General features: G+C 46.9%; 2 protein-coding genes across 4 annotated transcripts in view; one reads left to right on the top strand and one right to left on the bottom strand.

Annotated features, from left to right (window-relative positions):
- The window catches only part of PPFIA4 (PTPRF interacting protein alpha 4), a 123,804-nt gene that overhangs the window by 55,655 nt on the left and 53,098 nt on the right, over window positions 1–15,051 (bottom strand). The window contains exon 30 of one of the 3 annotated variants that reach the window (XM_057728355.1): window positions 7,403–9,070. The exons of 1 other annotated variant lie outside the window; for it this stretch is intronic. In XM_057728355.1, the coding sequence (XP_057584338.1) occupies window positions 8,994–9,070 (77 nt within the window). In that variant the 3' untranslated portion in view covers window positions 7,403–8,993. Of the gene's footprint in view, window positions 1–7,402; window positions 9,071–14,302; window positions 14,800–15,051 lie in introns of those variants that run through there. One more of the 3 variants, XM_057728359.1, reaches the window with a different exon arrangement.
- Window positions 10,569–13,477, top strand: MYOG (myogenin). The gene is made up of 3 exons (XM_057728376.1): window positions 10,569–11,072; window positions 11,860–11,941; window positions 12,591–13,477. The coding sequence occupies exons 1-3, from the start codon at window positions 10,602–10,604 to the stop codon at window positions 12,710–12,712; spliced, it is 675 nt and encodes a 224-aa protein (XP_057584359.1). The 5' UTR covers window positions 10,569–10,601; the 3' UTR covers window positions 12,713–13,477.

Here is a 15,051-nt window from a genome sequence, read left to right as displayed (position 1 = left end):
AAGCTTACTGAGTACATACTATATGAAAAGCATTTATATAAATATGAACTCATTTAATTCAAACAACAACTTTATGAGACAGGTCTTATTTTTATCTTCATTAAAGAGATGAAGAAATGGAGGCACAGAGAGGTCAAGCCACTTACACAGTTATAAAGTGATAATGCTAGGATTAAAACCCAGGCAGTCTGGCTCAAGGGTCTCTCAAGTAAAAAAGAAAGAAAAAGCAAGCCCCTTGGTAGTGCTTGACAGTCTGGGGATACTCTGGCTACTGGTGGATTCCAGGTGACCAGCAATGATGGTTCCGGTCTGAGAAGGTTGCCTCAGGGCCATGGGCACTCTCAAGGCTTGTTTGGAGCTCAGGGCCCAGGGATAAGGGTCCAGAAATCCCTGGGGCAGAAAGCAGGCCTGCTGAGATTAGGAAGCCAGAAGCGAGGGCAGTGAAGGTGGAACTGCTAGAGGAGGAAGACCAGGAAGGCTTGTGAAGAGTTTAGATAGAGCACCTGAGAAAGGCCTGTGAGCCTGCCATGGAGAGAGCTGGCTAGGGACAGAGGAGCCCCAAAATAGAGAGGAATTGGGGTGGGGAAGAACACGAGGAAACATCCAATGGGAGACTTTCCATAGGGAAGGCTCTTGAGCACTAAGTCTGAGGATAATATTGGGGATGGGGAGCTGGTAAGGAGGCAAGCAGCATGTCAACAGATGAGCCACACATTCCCCTACCCCCGCTCCCAATGGGGTTCTCTTTGGGGCAACTATCTCAAATGCTCTAACTAGTTGACTGTTAAATAACATACTGATCATGAGCTGGGCTTTGGCATGAGATAGATGAGTTTCTGGTCCCAGCTTTACAACTCACCAGCTGCCTACCCTCTCTGAATTCTGGGTCCTCATCTGCAAAATGGTGATAATAGTAATTGCCTTATGGAATTATTGTGAGGATTAAATGAATTACAGGCTATCTATGAGGGTGAGTCAAAATTATCTGTACTTTGGCTGTAGAATTTATTTTAGTTAACTTTTAGAAAACAAATATATCATTTTTCAACATAATCTCCCTGCTTTTCAATACATTTGTCCAGCTGTCAACAAGCTTTCATGTTACCTCATTAAAAAATGTCCTAGGGGGCTTCCTAGGTGGCTTAGTGGTTAAGAATCCGCCTGCCAATGCAGGGGACACAGGTTCGATCCCTGCTCCAGGAAGATCCCACATGCCACAGAGCAACTAAGCCCGTGTGCCAAAAAAAAAAAAAAAAAAAATGTCCTAGGCTGAGCTGTGAGCTATGAGTGCACCATTGCCTACACGTCTTCATGTGGATGGGCGTCTGGCTCCCTCTTGATGGCTAACCCTCGCGCAGCCTTCCTTGAGCTTCTCTATCTATTCATACACACTTCTTCGGGACAAAACACTTTCATCATACTGCACACAGTCTTCGATAAATATCGGCACCAGGTACACCCTCAGACCACAAAAAACAACTCACTGCATGCTGCTCTTCTTTCATGCAAATCACAAGTAGGGCATACATTTTTGCTCACACTGCAGTTACAAATGAAGTGATGTAACACATTCACACCTGCACAGAGGTGACTGGGGAAACAGTAGCCTTGAATGGAAAGCACTGATGAGATAGTGCGGCCAACAGAAGTTTTAATATAAGTGGAGTGCGGATAATTTTTGACTCGCCCTTGTAACACTTAGCATAGGGTCTGGAAGAAAGGGCTCAATAAGTAATGACCCATGAGTTATTTAAAGGTTAATTTCCAACTATTTGGGTATTTGCTAGAAATTTCTGTTACTGATTTCTAATTTAATCCCTTTGTGGTCAGAGCACATGCTCTTTATTATCAATATTTTTAAAGTTATTAAGACTTGTTTTGTGGCCCAGCATATCTCAACCATTTGCAGCTATTGTTTGGGTGGAATATCCTGCAAATGTCAATCAGCAAAATTGATTAAGTTGTTTAAGTCTTCTATTTCCATGTTGATTGTATCTACTTGTTCTATGAATTACTGAGAGGATTTTTGAAATCTCTAGCTAAAATTTTGGATTTGTCTCTTTCTCCCTTCAGTTTTGTCTATATGTATTTTGCTTTATGCATTAATTTTTGCTTTATTTATTTGAAAGTCTGTTATTAGGTACATATACATTTAAGATTAATATGTTTTATTGATAAATTGAGCCCTTTATCATTATATAATGTATCTCTTTATCCCAAGTAATATTTTTTGTTCTGAAATCTACTTTTTCTGATATTAATATAGCCACTCCAAGTTTTTTATGATTAGTGTTCTCATAGTATATATTTTTCTATCATTTTACTCTAAACCCATTTGTGTATTTGTATCAAGTTAGTTTCTTCTAGACAGCCTATATTGGGATCTTGTCTTTTGAATCTAGCCTATTTATATTTTATGCAGTTATAGATATGGTTGGGTGTAAATCTACCATCTTGCTAACGGTTTTCAATTTATCCGATCACTCTTTGTTCCTTTTTGCCTCTTTTCCTGTCTTCTTCTAGACTGAGTATTTTTTAATATTCCAATTTATCTCCAATATTGACTTATTAGCTATAGCTCTATGTTTTATTTTTTAGTACTTGCTGTAGTTTTGACAATATTCTTCTTTAACTTATCACAATCTACTTTCAGATAATATTATACCACTTCACATATAAGAACCCTACAGCAATAGTATACTTGTTTTCCCACCTCCCATTCTCTGTGCTATTGTTGTTATACATTTTATTTTTATGTTATAAACCCTACAATACATTGTTATTATTTTTGCTCTAAATAGACAACTATCTTTTAAAGAAAAATTTTAATGAGTGGGAAAATTCTTTTCATATTTACCCACATGTTTACCACTTCTGATGCTCTTCATTCCTTTATGCAGATCCAAGTTTCAATTTTGTATCATTTTCCTTCTATCTAAAGAACTTCCTTTAACATTTATTATAGTGAATATCTCCTGGTGATAAATTCTGCCAGCTTATCTTTGTTTGAAAAAAAGAAGTCTTTATTTCACCTTCATTCTTAAAAGATATTTTTTGTTGGATATAGAATTTTTATTTGATAGATTTTCTTTTCTTTTAGCACTTTAAAGATGTTGTTCTGCTCTCTTCTCTACCTCATAGTACCTGATGATAAATCAGCAGCTTTTAAAAATCTTTGTTCCTCTATATATAACGTGCCTCTTTTTCTCTGGCTGCTTTAAAAATTTTTTCTTTATCATTGATTTTCAGAAATTTTATTATGATGTTCCTTGGTGTGGTTTTTTTTTTTTTTTTTTTCTGTTTACCCTTTCTGGGGTTCATTAAGTGACAGATTTGTGAGTTCACAGTTTCCATCAGATTGCAAATATTTTAGCCATTATCTCTTCTAATATTTTTTTGTCCCTTTCTGGGACTTCATTTAGCATGTATGTTAGTCTGCTTGATATTGTCTCACATGTCAGTGAAGCTCTTTTTTAAATATTTTTTTCTACGTGTTTCATTTTCGACTTTTCCTATTGCTTTGTATTCAGATTCAATGAACTCTTTCCCTGCAATGTCTAATCTGTTATCAATCTGTTATGAACTGAATGTTTGTATCCCCCCACCATTCATATATTGAAGCCCTAATCCCTCAATGTAATCAATGTAATTGTATTGATATTTTAAGATGGGTCTTTGGGGAGTTAATTAGGTCATGAGGGTGGGGGCCTGGTCTGATGGGATTAGTACCCTTATAAGAAGAAACACCAGAGGACTTGATCTCTGTGTGCATCCAGGAAAGGCCACATGAGCACACAGCATGAAGGCAGCAAGTCAGGAAGGGAACTCTCACCAGAACCCAACTATGCTGTATCACGATTTCAGACTTCTAGCCTCCAGAACTGTGAGAAAATAAAATTCTGTTGTTTAAGCCATCTAGCCTGTGGTATTTTGTTATGGAAGCCAAAGCAGACTAATACATAATCCTATCCAGTGAAATTTTGATTTCTTTTTATATCTTCTATTTCTCTCTTCATTATGCTCATGTTTTTCTTTAAATCCTTAAGCATATGGAGCATATTTATATAGCTCTTTTAATGTCCCTGTCTGCTAATTCTATCATCTCTACCATTTCCGGGTCTATTTAATTGACTAGTTTCTCTCCTGATTATGTCACATTTTTCCCCCTGCTTCTTTGCTGCCTACTAACTTTTGATTGAATAACTGACATTGTGAATTTTACATAACTCAGTGTTGAATTTTATCATATTCCTTTAAGAGTGTTGGACTTTTTTCTGGCAGGAAGTTAAATTAGTTTGACTCTTTGCTTGAGGCTTGTTTTTAAACTTTTAAAAAGCAGATCTAGAGTACATTTTACTTTATTTTACTACTAAGGAATGACTCTTTTGTGAGGCTCTTGCTGTGACTAGTGGAAATTCAAACAATTCCTGGCTTTACGTGAAGCTAGGAATTGTTAAGATGCAGAAGGAAACAGAGATTGAGGGGCTTTTGACTAATTAAATTTGGAAGGATAAGAGAGAGGAACTACTGGGTGGTAGCATTAGTCACCTACAGTTAATAGGTGGCAAAACCTGTTATGGTTGACAGGGAAGACATTACTCATCATTCCCATTTAAAGATAGAAAAATGAATCCCAGAGGGGGAAGAGATTTGCCTCAAACCATACAGCCTGGGACATGGCAGAAGAGATCCTACCATCTACACCCGACTTCCTATCCTACAGGGCTCCCTCCATATCAGTCTAGAGCCTTGGCCCCCTGCAGGAACCTAGAAAAAGCTGGATGCTTGGGTTCCAGAGAGAGGAATGTAGGGAGAGTCTTATAGCACATTCTAGGAAGAGGTGGCCATTGGGAGAGGTATTGGGGAGGAGAAGACAGAGCTGGGAGAAAAGCAAAGGCACCTCCACCCAGTCAGCAGCTGCTCCCAAATATGTCACGACTTGTCAAAGAGGCAGAAATAGAAGCTGTTCAGGGAGTAGAGGGGGGTGGGGTGGCATGTTAGGGCTCTGAGCCCACAGGGAGCGCATAACTGATAGGCTGGAAGGGAAGGGGGACAGGTGGGGGGGTGGTGTTCAGCGATACGTATGACAAATACATGCCAGGCAGCTCTAGGTAGGCTGAAATGGGTCCAGAGAACATTTTGGTTGCCTTTCAGTGAGATTGAGGATGGGAGCATAAGTGGAGATGGGAAGGGACAAAATACCCGAGGAAACCTGCCCTCTCTGATCCTATGAGTTCGTCTTTAGAGCTGGGTCTGATTCAAACAACACTCAAAACAGTCCTCCTACCCCGACCCCAGGAGCACTTCCTCCAGCCCCACATGCTGAGTCAGAAAAAAAAAAAAATGTCACCTCTCAAAGGGCCATTTGAATCATTCAATCCAGCATCTTTATTTACAAACAGGGGAGCTGAGAACCAGAGAGGAGAAATGACAGTAATATGCCCTGACTCCTTATCCAGGGTTCCTTCGTTCTCTTTCCCTGAACTTTCTCACAGTATTTATCTCAACCGAGAGCTGAAGTTCTAGCCCTCACAGGAGCATGGACTACTCATAGGAAGTCCTCACCTATATTTCCAAAGGCTCTCAGGTTCACACTGCCGCATGCTCTGCTAAGCCCTGGTCTGGTTACTTAAAAAAACTAGCCCTGCACTGTGCGTCTACCAATCACCTGTCCATGACCCTAGCTCCCTGAGGACCCATCCCCTTCCACCTCCAGACCTGCACTTCCCCACCCCAAGGCCAGAGATTCTTGATGAATGAGCCTGGCTCTGAGCTCCAGATTCCAGGGAGGGACGGATTTCCCAGTGGTTATTCGATGCTCAGTTCTCAATGGAAACAATGTGTGGCCTCCAGAGGCCTGGAGCCCTCCCCTCGCCCTCATCTCTCCACCCTGGCTCCCATCTGCCCCCAAATCTCTCCTCCTGTCTCAAGCCCTCAGGATGCCCCCTGGTCCCCCAGCCTATTGTCTCCCACCCTTCTCTTGTGTCTTCATTTCTCCATCACTACCTCTCCTGATGTCTCTCTGAATGCTCCATTTGAAATCTAGAGCACCTCCAATTTCCTCACCGCCACCCACCTGTGGCCTCAGGCTTACCTGGAAAGCATGTAGTCACTTGCAGTACCCTTCTTCACCTGTCAGCCTCAGAGAGGGAGAGAAGGCACCTTCATTCAGACCCGAGGCCTAAACTCAGGCAGTCCAAGAGCCAACACTCTTCACACTTCTGATGTTAGTGCTCTGTGCACCCAGTGTGTAGAAGGAAGAAGGTGCACTAGCTGATCCTTAGACTACCTTACAGCTCTGACATTCTATGATTCTGTGATCTGTTCTCACCCTGCTACAAAGCCCCACAAATAGTGCTGATTTGCATGACATGTTCTTGTATCTAGGTCCTATTGAAATGCACATGCATTTCTGCCACCCAACTCCCACCTGGTCCTCATCCATAATACCAGAGAACTAGACTAGGCAAACAAAATGTGGGGCCTGTTTGGAGAAGCCTTAGGCTCCCACCCTTCCAGAACCCTCTCCTTAATCCTCTATACCTAAACAAGTGAGACTCTGGGATGGGAAAGTTGCTTTGATGTGAGTCAAGCAAACTAGCAGCCCAGGTCAGCCCCTGGCGAGGCCAGTAGGGACTGGAAGATGCTGGGAGTTGGAGAGCTGGGACTGGGTGTGCAGCAGATGTGGAAGGATAGAGTCAGGAGCAGGTGAAGGGGATCTCTGAGCATTTTGAAATCCAACCACTACCATGCAAATGAGATCAGCCCAGCATGCAAATAGAAAGAATCAAGTTGAGACAGCCAGGGTGGGGGCACAAACAGCCTGGCCCTGGAGCCTCAGCTAGGGATAAGGGCTTCCTCTGGAGGGAGCAGGACTGCAGGAGGAGGAGGCTACAGTCAGAGCAGGGACCCCTGACTGCCCAAGCCAGCAGGGGTGGGGATTAAGGCCTGACGCCCTGCCTGTCAGGTTAGAGCTGATGGATCACCACTGGTGGCAGAGCACAAAGGCTGTTCTGTGCTTGGCACCAATGTGTTCCCATCCATCAGAGGGCAGTTTGCATAGGGTGGAGGAATATGCAGGGGGAGCTCTAGGGGCAGCTTTTCCACAGCTCAGCTCTGAGAGAGGAACAAGGTGAGAAAAGGGCCAATGCGTACATTAGGGTTCCGAGGTCAAAGACACCAGGGTTGCCCTATCTTCTCAGTCCTGGAAGGGTCTGTGCCTCACAGCTGGGACTTGACATACCCCCCAAGCCACTTGCTTAGACCTACACAAACACATCCACAGACAGGGATTTATTGAAACCCAGACATACAAGATCACCCTAACCTCCCAGTCCAGCCCTCACATTTGGTCAGAAGCAAACATCACACAGACATAAGGCCGAACTCACACCCAAACTGAGGGCAGGGACTGATCTTATTACTGCTCTTGCCTATGTTTAGGCATGCCCGGGGAATGATAGAGAGTGGGATCTCAGGAAATTGAGTTGATCAGAGAAAGGAGTAAATGAATACATTCCTTCTCTGGACTATATTAACACTTTTTCTAGCCTACTCTCGTTATCACCTACTTTGTATAATCAACGTCTTTATTCAACTGTGAGTACCTAGCTGGCAGAAAAACCATATCTTATTCACATCAATGACCCTCACATCCAGCACAAGGTGTACAATACCTGTTCCTTGAATGAAAAAGCGAATGAATAAATATATACACACGTGGAGTGGGGGCAGGTTTTCCCTCCCCTATTCCTGCCATTCTGGTCCCCTGGAGGCAATGAAGACAATCAGGGAAATAGCCTGAGGGAGAGGCCAGGAGTGGAGGAAGGGACAAAGCAAGGAAGGGGACTCATATTTTGGGGGTGTTCCCATGTGCCAGGTGCCCTTTCATCAATACAAAAACCATTCTCCTATCATACACATATATCATCCCTTTACCAGCTATACATCTCCCAGTTGAATCCATCCTCTTACCTCTGAGTGGCTTGTTCAGCTCTTCACTTCACTCCTGGGTCACTGTCATGGTCTTCTCTGCAGTCTCCTTGCCTCAGCTTTCAAGTCCCTCCATGCTGCCCAGGTGGGCCTCCTCTCATCTTTGCAGGCTTGTCTAATCACCCACCTACCTGAACCCTGAGCTCTATACAAACCCATCTGCCCAGTGCTCCCCTCGCCCTTCTCTCCTCTTCTAATCCAGATCTTACCTTTTCTCCAAGACCCAGCCCAGGGCTCTCCTCCTCCCCTTCCACAGAAACTCCAGCCTTCGGTGGTTTTGCTTTTCTATACACTTAAACACTCAGTTGATGAACTCACTCATTTGCAATGGTCATGGCCCCCATGTCTACTGCTGAATTAAAATAGCTCTCTCTTGCATTGTAATTTAACATTCACACAGTGTCCACACTCACCAACTAGATAGTAAGATCCTAGAAATAATCACAGAACAAGCCTAGTTCTCCTGCTTCCATTTTTAGAGGATGTGGGCATTGTTTAGGGGTGAGGCAGACTGGACCCCCAAAGGACAAAATAGTGCAATTTCTAGGTTTCTATAATAACTTTGACATCACTCTTTTTCTCAGTGCTCAGAGGATTAGAATGTAAACTGAGGCAAGGGTTTTCTTTTATTTTTTCTTTTCTTGGTGGAATGTGTGTTAGAAATAGAGCTGCTTCTTCAGCCTATCCGGTCAGGGTCAAAGCAAGGTTTACAACCCACAGCCCCCATGCTGCCACTTTTTACCACACTGGTAAGGCCAAACACAAAATTAAGACCTTGCTGCTCCCCCTAAACATGCTTGGGTTTTGTTTTTTTTTTTTTAATTGTCTAGTTTTGTCCCCTCCTCATCTCTGCTCCTTACCCCAAAAGGACAAGAGTATTTTCCAGGCTCCTCACCACAAACGATGAGAGGAAGGAAAGCTAGGTTTTTCAAGCTCTATTCAGATCTCACCTCCCCTGTGAAATCTTCCCTGAGTCCTCACCACACTTCCTCCTCCTCTTATTATCCTTGCCACTGGTTGTAACTTATAACATCAGCCTCATCTCTCACAGGAGGGATCAGACTTAGTCCAGAGTGCCCTAGAGAAAAAAAAAAAAAAAAAACTGGAACCAAAGGATAGAAGATAGAGGGAACAGATTGCAGTTCAAAACCCAGAAGGCCTCCCTGCACATCGGTGGAATGGGCTGCCCGTGAGGATAGCAGATGTTGGACCATGGCCACCTGGGAAGGGGATTCGGGCATCAGGAGTTGGGTAGAACTAGGTGACCAGAAGGGTCTACTAGATGGTAAGGTCCTCAAGGGTAGAGACCCTGCCTTGGGCATCCCTGTAATCCTTCAGTCCCAAGACTGAGCCTCGTTCACTGCTGATCTCTGAGGCCTGCCAATTGTATAGGGATTATTGTCCTCTCAGACCCCAAAGCCTCCGCTGAGAGGTGTCCATGGACTGAGAAGCCCGAAGATTAAGCAGTCCCTCCTCCACCTGATATTTGAGATCGGCATGATATGTATAAAGCTGATGGCTCAGAAGGGAAGACCAGAACAACCAAGCCAAGTGGTCAAGGAGAGGGCATATTTAAACTGAGTTTGAAGGTCTCTGCTTTCTCTCCTTTCTACCCCACCCACGGTAAGGAGCCAGGAAAATCCTGGTGTCTAAATGGGGCAGGAAACAAAGTTGAAGAGGTGACATAGGAGGACAGATAAATGATTCAGAGTGAGAAAGGAGGAGACAGAGGGCTTAATAGATCTTGACCTTGCCACTGTGGGGAAGGTGGTGATGTGTAGACTCTAAGTTCTAATCTCTGCTCTGCCCCTGGCCAGCTGTATTAAAGAGAAAATGTCCACGGACCCATACCAAAAAGGAAAAACAACACCAAAAAATTCCTTTTGCCTCAGTGTATCCCCAATCACATGAGACCTAAGCGACGTATGATGTCAAAGCTGCTTTGAAAACCCAGACGTTGAATCCATCTGCCGCTCCTTCTTACCCTGGACACTGAGAATCAATACATGCCCCACGTTTGAAGCACTCTCCCCCTCTGGGAGGGGACTCTTTCGAAGAGCTTCATGCGACTGATATAGTCTGGGTAAGGTGCTGTGAGGAAGCAGCGGGAGGAATAAACTGACTTCTTAAGGCCCCTTGCAGCCTAAACCTACCCCTCCCTTGTTCCTGCCTCCACCCCCACCCCGCTTCTTTGGGACTAGCAGCAGGCAGGCCGCCCAGCTAGGCGTAATTGAAAGGAGCAGATGAGAGGAGAATGTGTGTCCTTCCCCCCCTCCCCAGCCCCCACGGGGGCTGCCGAGAAATGAAAACGAGTCAGATGACACCCTGGCCTCCCTACCCGTGCACAGGAGCCGGCTGGGGGTAGGCTGGCTTGGGGCGGGGGGAGTGGGGGGTGTGCAGGGGGAGAGGGAAGGGGAATCACATCTAATCCACTGTAAACGTCTTGATGTGCAGCAACAGCTTAGAGGGGGGCTCAGGTTTCTGTGGCGTTGGCTATATTTATCTCTGGTTCCGTGCCAGCGGGGAGGGTTTAAATGGCACCCAGCAGTTGGCGTGAGGGGCTGCAGGAGCTTGGGGGCTGGTGGCAGGAGCAAGTCTTTTCTGACCCCATGGAGCTGTATGAGACATCCCCCTACTTCTACCAGGAACCCCACTTTTATGACGGGGAAAACTACCTGCCCGTTCACCTCCAGGGCTTTGAGCCACCGGGCTATGAGCGGACGGAGCTCAGCCTGAGCCCCGAGGCCCGAGTGCCCCTCGAAGACAAGGGCCTGGGGACCCCCGAGCACTGCCCGGGCCAGTGCCTGCCATGGGCGTGTAAGGTGTGCAAGAGGAAGTCGGTGTCTGTGGACCGGCGGCGGGCAGCCACCCTGCGGGAGAAGCGCAGGCTCAAGAAGGTAAATGAGGCCTTTGAGGCCCTGAAGAGGAGCACCTTGCTCAACCCCAACCAGCGGCTGCCCAAGGTGGAGATCCTACGCAGCGCCATCCAGTACATCGAGCGCCTGCAGGCCCTGCTCAGCTCACTCAACCAGGAGGAGCGCGACCTCCGCTACAGAGGCGGGGGCGGACCCCAGCCGGCGGTAAGTGGCCATCCCACGCACCTGCGCCGGGGCGGGCGCCGGGGCACAGGACGCACCTGGACAGCCTCGGAGGACCCCGTGGTGGGGCTCAGTCGGATGCCTGGAGCAGAAGCCAGGCAGGGTCTTAGGAGGCTGCAGGATGCCTTCCTTTGTTAGAACTGGGCTGCCCAGCTGACCCCCTGTGTCCCTGTGTCCTTTTCAGACAAGATAAAGGCAGTGGGGAGGAGAAGCATGTGGAGGGGGGGTGAAGGAGGGATTCAGGAGCAAGTTCAGAGTCAGCTGGATGAGGGGGAAGATTCATCCCAGTGCCTGGAGACAGGGCCTAAAAGGCAAGGCCAAGTGTACCTGAGAAGACTGCTTTGCTCCTCACCAGACCCCATCCTGGTATGGCTGAGCAGAGGGAAAACCCACTCAGCCTCTCCCATGGAACCCCAATCGGCCTGCACAAAAATGGCCCTGGTTGGGTCAGACATTCTGCCTCCTTCATCCTTATCCCAGGGTCAGGAAAACCACAGACCCCCTTAGGCTGGGTGTCCTATGAGGACAGAATTGCCACCCAGGATGGATGCTAGGAAAGGCCGTGAAGCAGGGGTTCTGTGGCCAGACAAAGGCATGAAAGGAGCTGATTTTGAGGATTCTGGAAAAGGCGGTGGGCCAGGCTGGAGGGCTGCAGCTTGTGGTCCAGCCTCCAACCCTACCACAGGTACGTCTGCCCACTGGGACCGGACAAAGAGACACCACCAAGAATGGCGATGCCCTGACCTTGGGCCTTCGCCCTGTCTTACAGGTGCCCAGTGAATGCAGCTCCCATAGCGCCTCGTGCAGTCCAGAGTGGGGCAGCGCACTGGAGTTTGGCCCTAACCCAGGGGGTAAGTGAGACCAGGACTCTGGTTACTTTGATTCAAATCCCACGGTCTGTCTCTAGGCCCAGTTCTCCCCTCTTACCTTACTCCCGGCTCCAGTCCTCTGCTCCTGGCCTCTCTAGGGACATTTTGAACTCAGGACCCCAAATGGTGGGCTTAGAAGGCCCTGTGTCTCCCTGAAACCTTGACCAGCTAAGGAGTTGTCTAGGTCTCCTGCAACTCCCCAGTAGGTGCCTGGCGGCTGACCTTCCCCACGGAGAGGACAATGTCCCTGCCCCAAGGGTCCCTGGGAATTGCTGAGTCAGTGCTGCAAAACTGGGCCAGCAAACGGCAGTTCCAGGATACACCATTCCGGCACCACTTCAAAATAATTGCTTCCAAATTCTAACCCCACCTGGGGATTTCAGAGAGGACACACTGGTGTTCACACAGGCGCGCGCGCATGCGCCCGCACGCATGCACACACACACACACACACACACAGCATTAGGAAAGGCATGGGCTGGGGAGTAGGACACTGAGCTTTTCTCACCCACCTGTCCTGGAAAACCTGTGCCACTTCCCTGACAAGAGCCCTGACAAGGGCTCAGCCCCTGTCTTGGGTCTTAAGGCCCTTTCATCACAAAGATAATATCTTCCTACCTTCTCCTTTCAGATCATCTGCTCACAGCCGACCCTACGGATGCCCACAATCTGCACTCCCTCACCTCCATCGTGGACAGCATCACAGTGGAAGATGTCGCTGTAGCCTTCCCAGATGAAACCATGCCCAACTGAGATTGTCTGCCAGGATGGGCGTCCATGAGAGCCCCCCAAACTGGCCGCAGATGCCACCACTTCTGCAGCAGGGCTCTCCTAAGCCAGGCTGTCCTGATGCCAGGAAGCCAGCCTTGGGGCTGCCAAATGCCAGACTATCCCCCTCCTCATCCATATAAGGTTAACCCACCACCCACAGAGGGAATGGACGCTCTAATTTAGCTGACTCTTTGGAGCAGAGAGCAGTTCTGTTTCCAGGGAGATAAAGCAGGGGACCAGAGTGTCCCCTTGTGTAAGCCCTCTGGCTCAGGGGGCAACTCAGGAGCTTCCCTTTGATCATAATGTAGCCTCCAATTCCACCCCCTGAAAAGATAACAGTTTGAGGGACAAAGACAGTGTCCTGACCTGGATAAACCACGCACATCTCCTGTTCTTGTCTCTTCCTGTGCCAGTGGCTGGGCTGGGCCTGCCCTGAATCGAGAGAAGGGAGAGGAACAATCCTCTGTTCCCAAGTCACTGGGGGGCCAAGCTTTTGCAGTGAATACTGGGAACCTTCCAGTGGTTTTATGTTTTGTTTTGTTTTGTGTGTTGTTTGTAAAGCTGCCATCTGACCAAGGTCTCTGTGCTGAAATTGCCAGGGACAGGTGGGGGGTGGGGGGCAGGGACTCCTGGGGTGATTTATTTTGTTAACTAAGCATCGTGTGGTTTTGCCATTGTTTTGTATATTTTTTTTTGCTAACTTATTTGGATTTTTTTAAAAAAATGAATAAAGACTGGGTGCTAGAAGAGTGTCTGTGATATTATAGATGGAGGAGATGACTGATGCTATAGCCTCTTCCACCGCCGTGGTCCGTACGTGTGGCAGGGCCAGGGCTTGTGGAGAAGATGGGGCTCCAAAAGCATCAGAAGCGCTATGTTGCTGGTGATCACTAGGCACTGTTTGCCATTTACAAAGTTAGCCAGGTCTGGTCCACTGGCTGCGCGAAGACAAGATTCTACAGAAATCCTTGTGGGACACGCAGGAAATTCTGTGGAGCATTCTGTTGCAGTCTAATTCATAGACTCTGTTCACAGTTCACTGCACTGCATCTTATACTCCGATAGGTCCCTTCCCTTCCAATTACCTGAGCATGCTCACATGCCTAGCACTCAGACCACAGCCAGCAGACAGGGGTGTAGAGCTGGAATTTGTGGGTTTCCCCTCGCTAATCCCTGCCTCTCCTCTGGTGCAACATTAGCAGGAGTCCTATAAGGAAGTGGGAGGTGCTTAAATCAGGGTGATCAATTTGATGATTGGTGATGACTTAGAGGGGTGGGATAGGGAGGGTGGGAGGGACTCTCAGGAGGGAGGGGATATATATATATATATATATATATATATATATATATATATACACACACAGAGCTGATTCACATTGTTGTACAGCAGAAACTGGCACCACAGTGTAAAACAATTATCCAATAAAGAGCTAAAAAAAAAAAATCAGGGTGATTAGGGTCAGACACTATCACTTTCTTCCAGGCCAACTTAGCATGTTCCCTCACCACACCCTTCCATTCTTCCAGGCTGCAGGAGATACTGATCCCTGTCTACAGCTCAGAGGATGAAGGCAATTCTGCTGCGGGTGGGGGAAGGGGCTTATAAAGAACAGTCAAAGGAAAAGAAGCTGGGGCTCTCTTTGTATAGGATGCTATTTTCCAAAGACTGACTTCCTAAGAGGGAGAAGGTGAGTGGAGAATTGAGAAGAAAGAATTTGGATAGAGATAATGTAGTATTAACCGAGATGGCATCAGGAGCTAGAATTTGAATGGACTAAAAATTTTATTAATTCCAACTGCTTCACGCTGTGTGTGTCAGATTTATTGCAAATTATGTTTCAGAATCATTACAGAAGTCAGGGGATTCAGAGTGTGGTATATTCCAGCCTCCATTCAATTCTTCAGGGTCCTTTATGACAGACTTAAACCAGTTTTATCAACCAAGCTCTGATGCCCATTCTGCACTTGCTCTGGGCTCAGTTGGGCTGTCTCTACCACACCTGTCTCCTGCCTTGCTCCTGGAGAAAGGAGTCAACACACTGCTGTAAAGCTTTCTCCAGAAACTCCTCCTAAGAAAAAGGAGAAGGACGCCTCAGAGTAGGCTCACAGGACTCAGGTAAGGGTGTGGAAGGAAAGGTCCCCCCCAGGGCCTGCTCATCCCAAACCACCTGTCAGGGCTGGGCCAATTGGGAATCACAAACTGGCCTAATCTTGTCCCCGTTTGTGGGATTTTCTTCTTGGGTTTATGTCATTGTGTTTATAGCTGTGGACAGGGAATGTTGCTTGCCATTCCAGTAAACGACAAATGTTGTCTGCTGTCA

This window comes from Hippopotamus amphibius, chromosome 3 (genome assembly GCF_030028045.1).
Source record: "Hippopotamus amphibius kiboko isolate mHipAmp2 chromosome 3, mHipAmp2.hap2, whole genome shotgun sequence".
In the NCBI taxonomy this organism is placed as follows: domain Eukaryota; kingdom Metazoa; phylum Chordata; class Mammalia; order Artiodactyla; family Hippopotamidae; genus Hippopotamus; species Hippopotamus amphibius.
The sequence above is the reverse complement of the archived record's forward strand: the minus strand, read 5'-3'. Positions and strand labels throughout refer to the sequence as shown.

What these genes read in the sequence shown, in the direction of transcription:
- MYOG (XM_057728376.1), top strand. Translation starts at nt 10,602, where the DNA reads ATGGAGCTGTATGAGACATCCCCCTACTTCTACCAGGAACCCCACTTT. An exon ending in GGGGCGGACCCCAGCCGGCG is followed by an intron (nt 11,073 to 11,859) that starts GTAAGTGGCCAT and finishes CCTGTCTTACAG; the next exon opens with GTGCCCAGTGAATGCAGCTC. An exon ending in GTTTGGCCCTAACCCAGGGG is followed by an intron (nt 11,942 to 12,590) that starts GTAAGTGAGACC and finishes TTCTCCTTTCAG; the next exon opens with ATCATCTGCTCACAGCCGAC.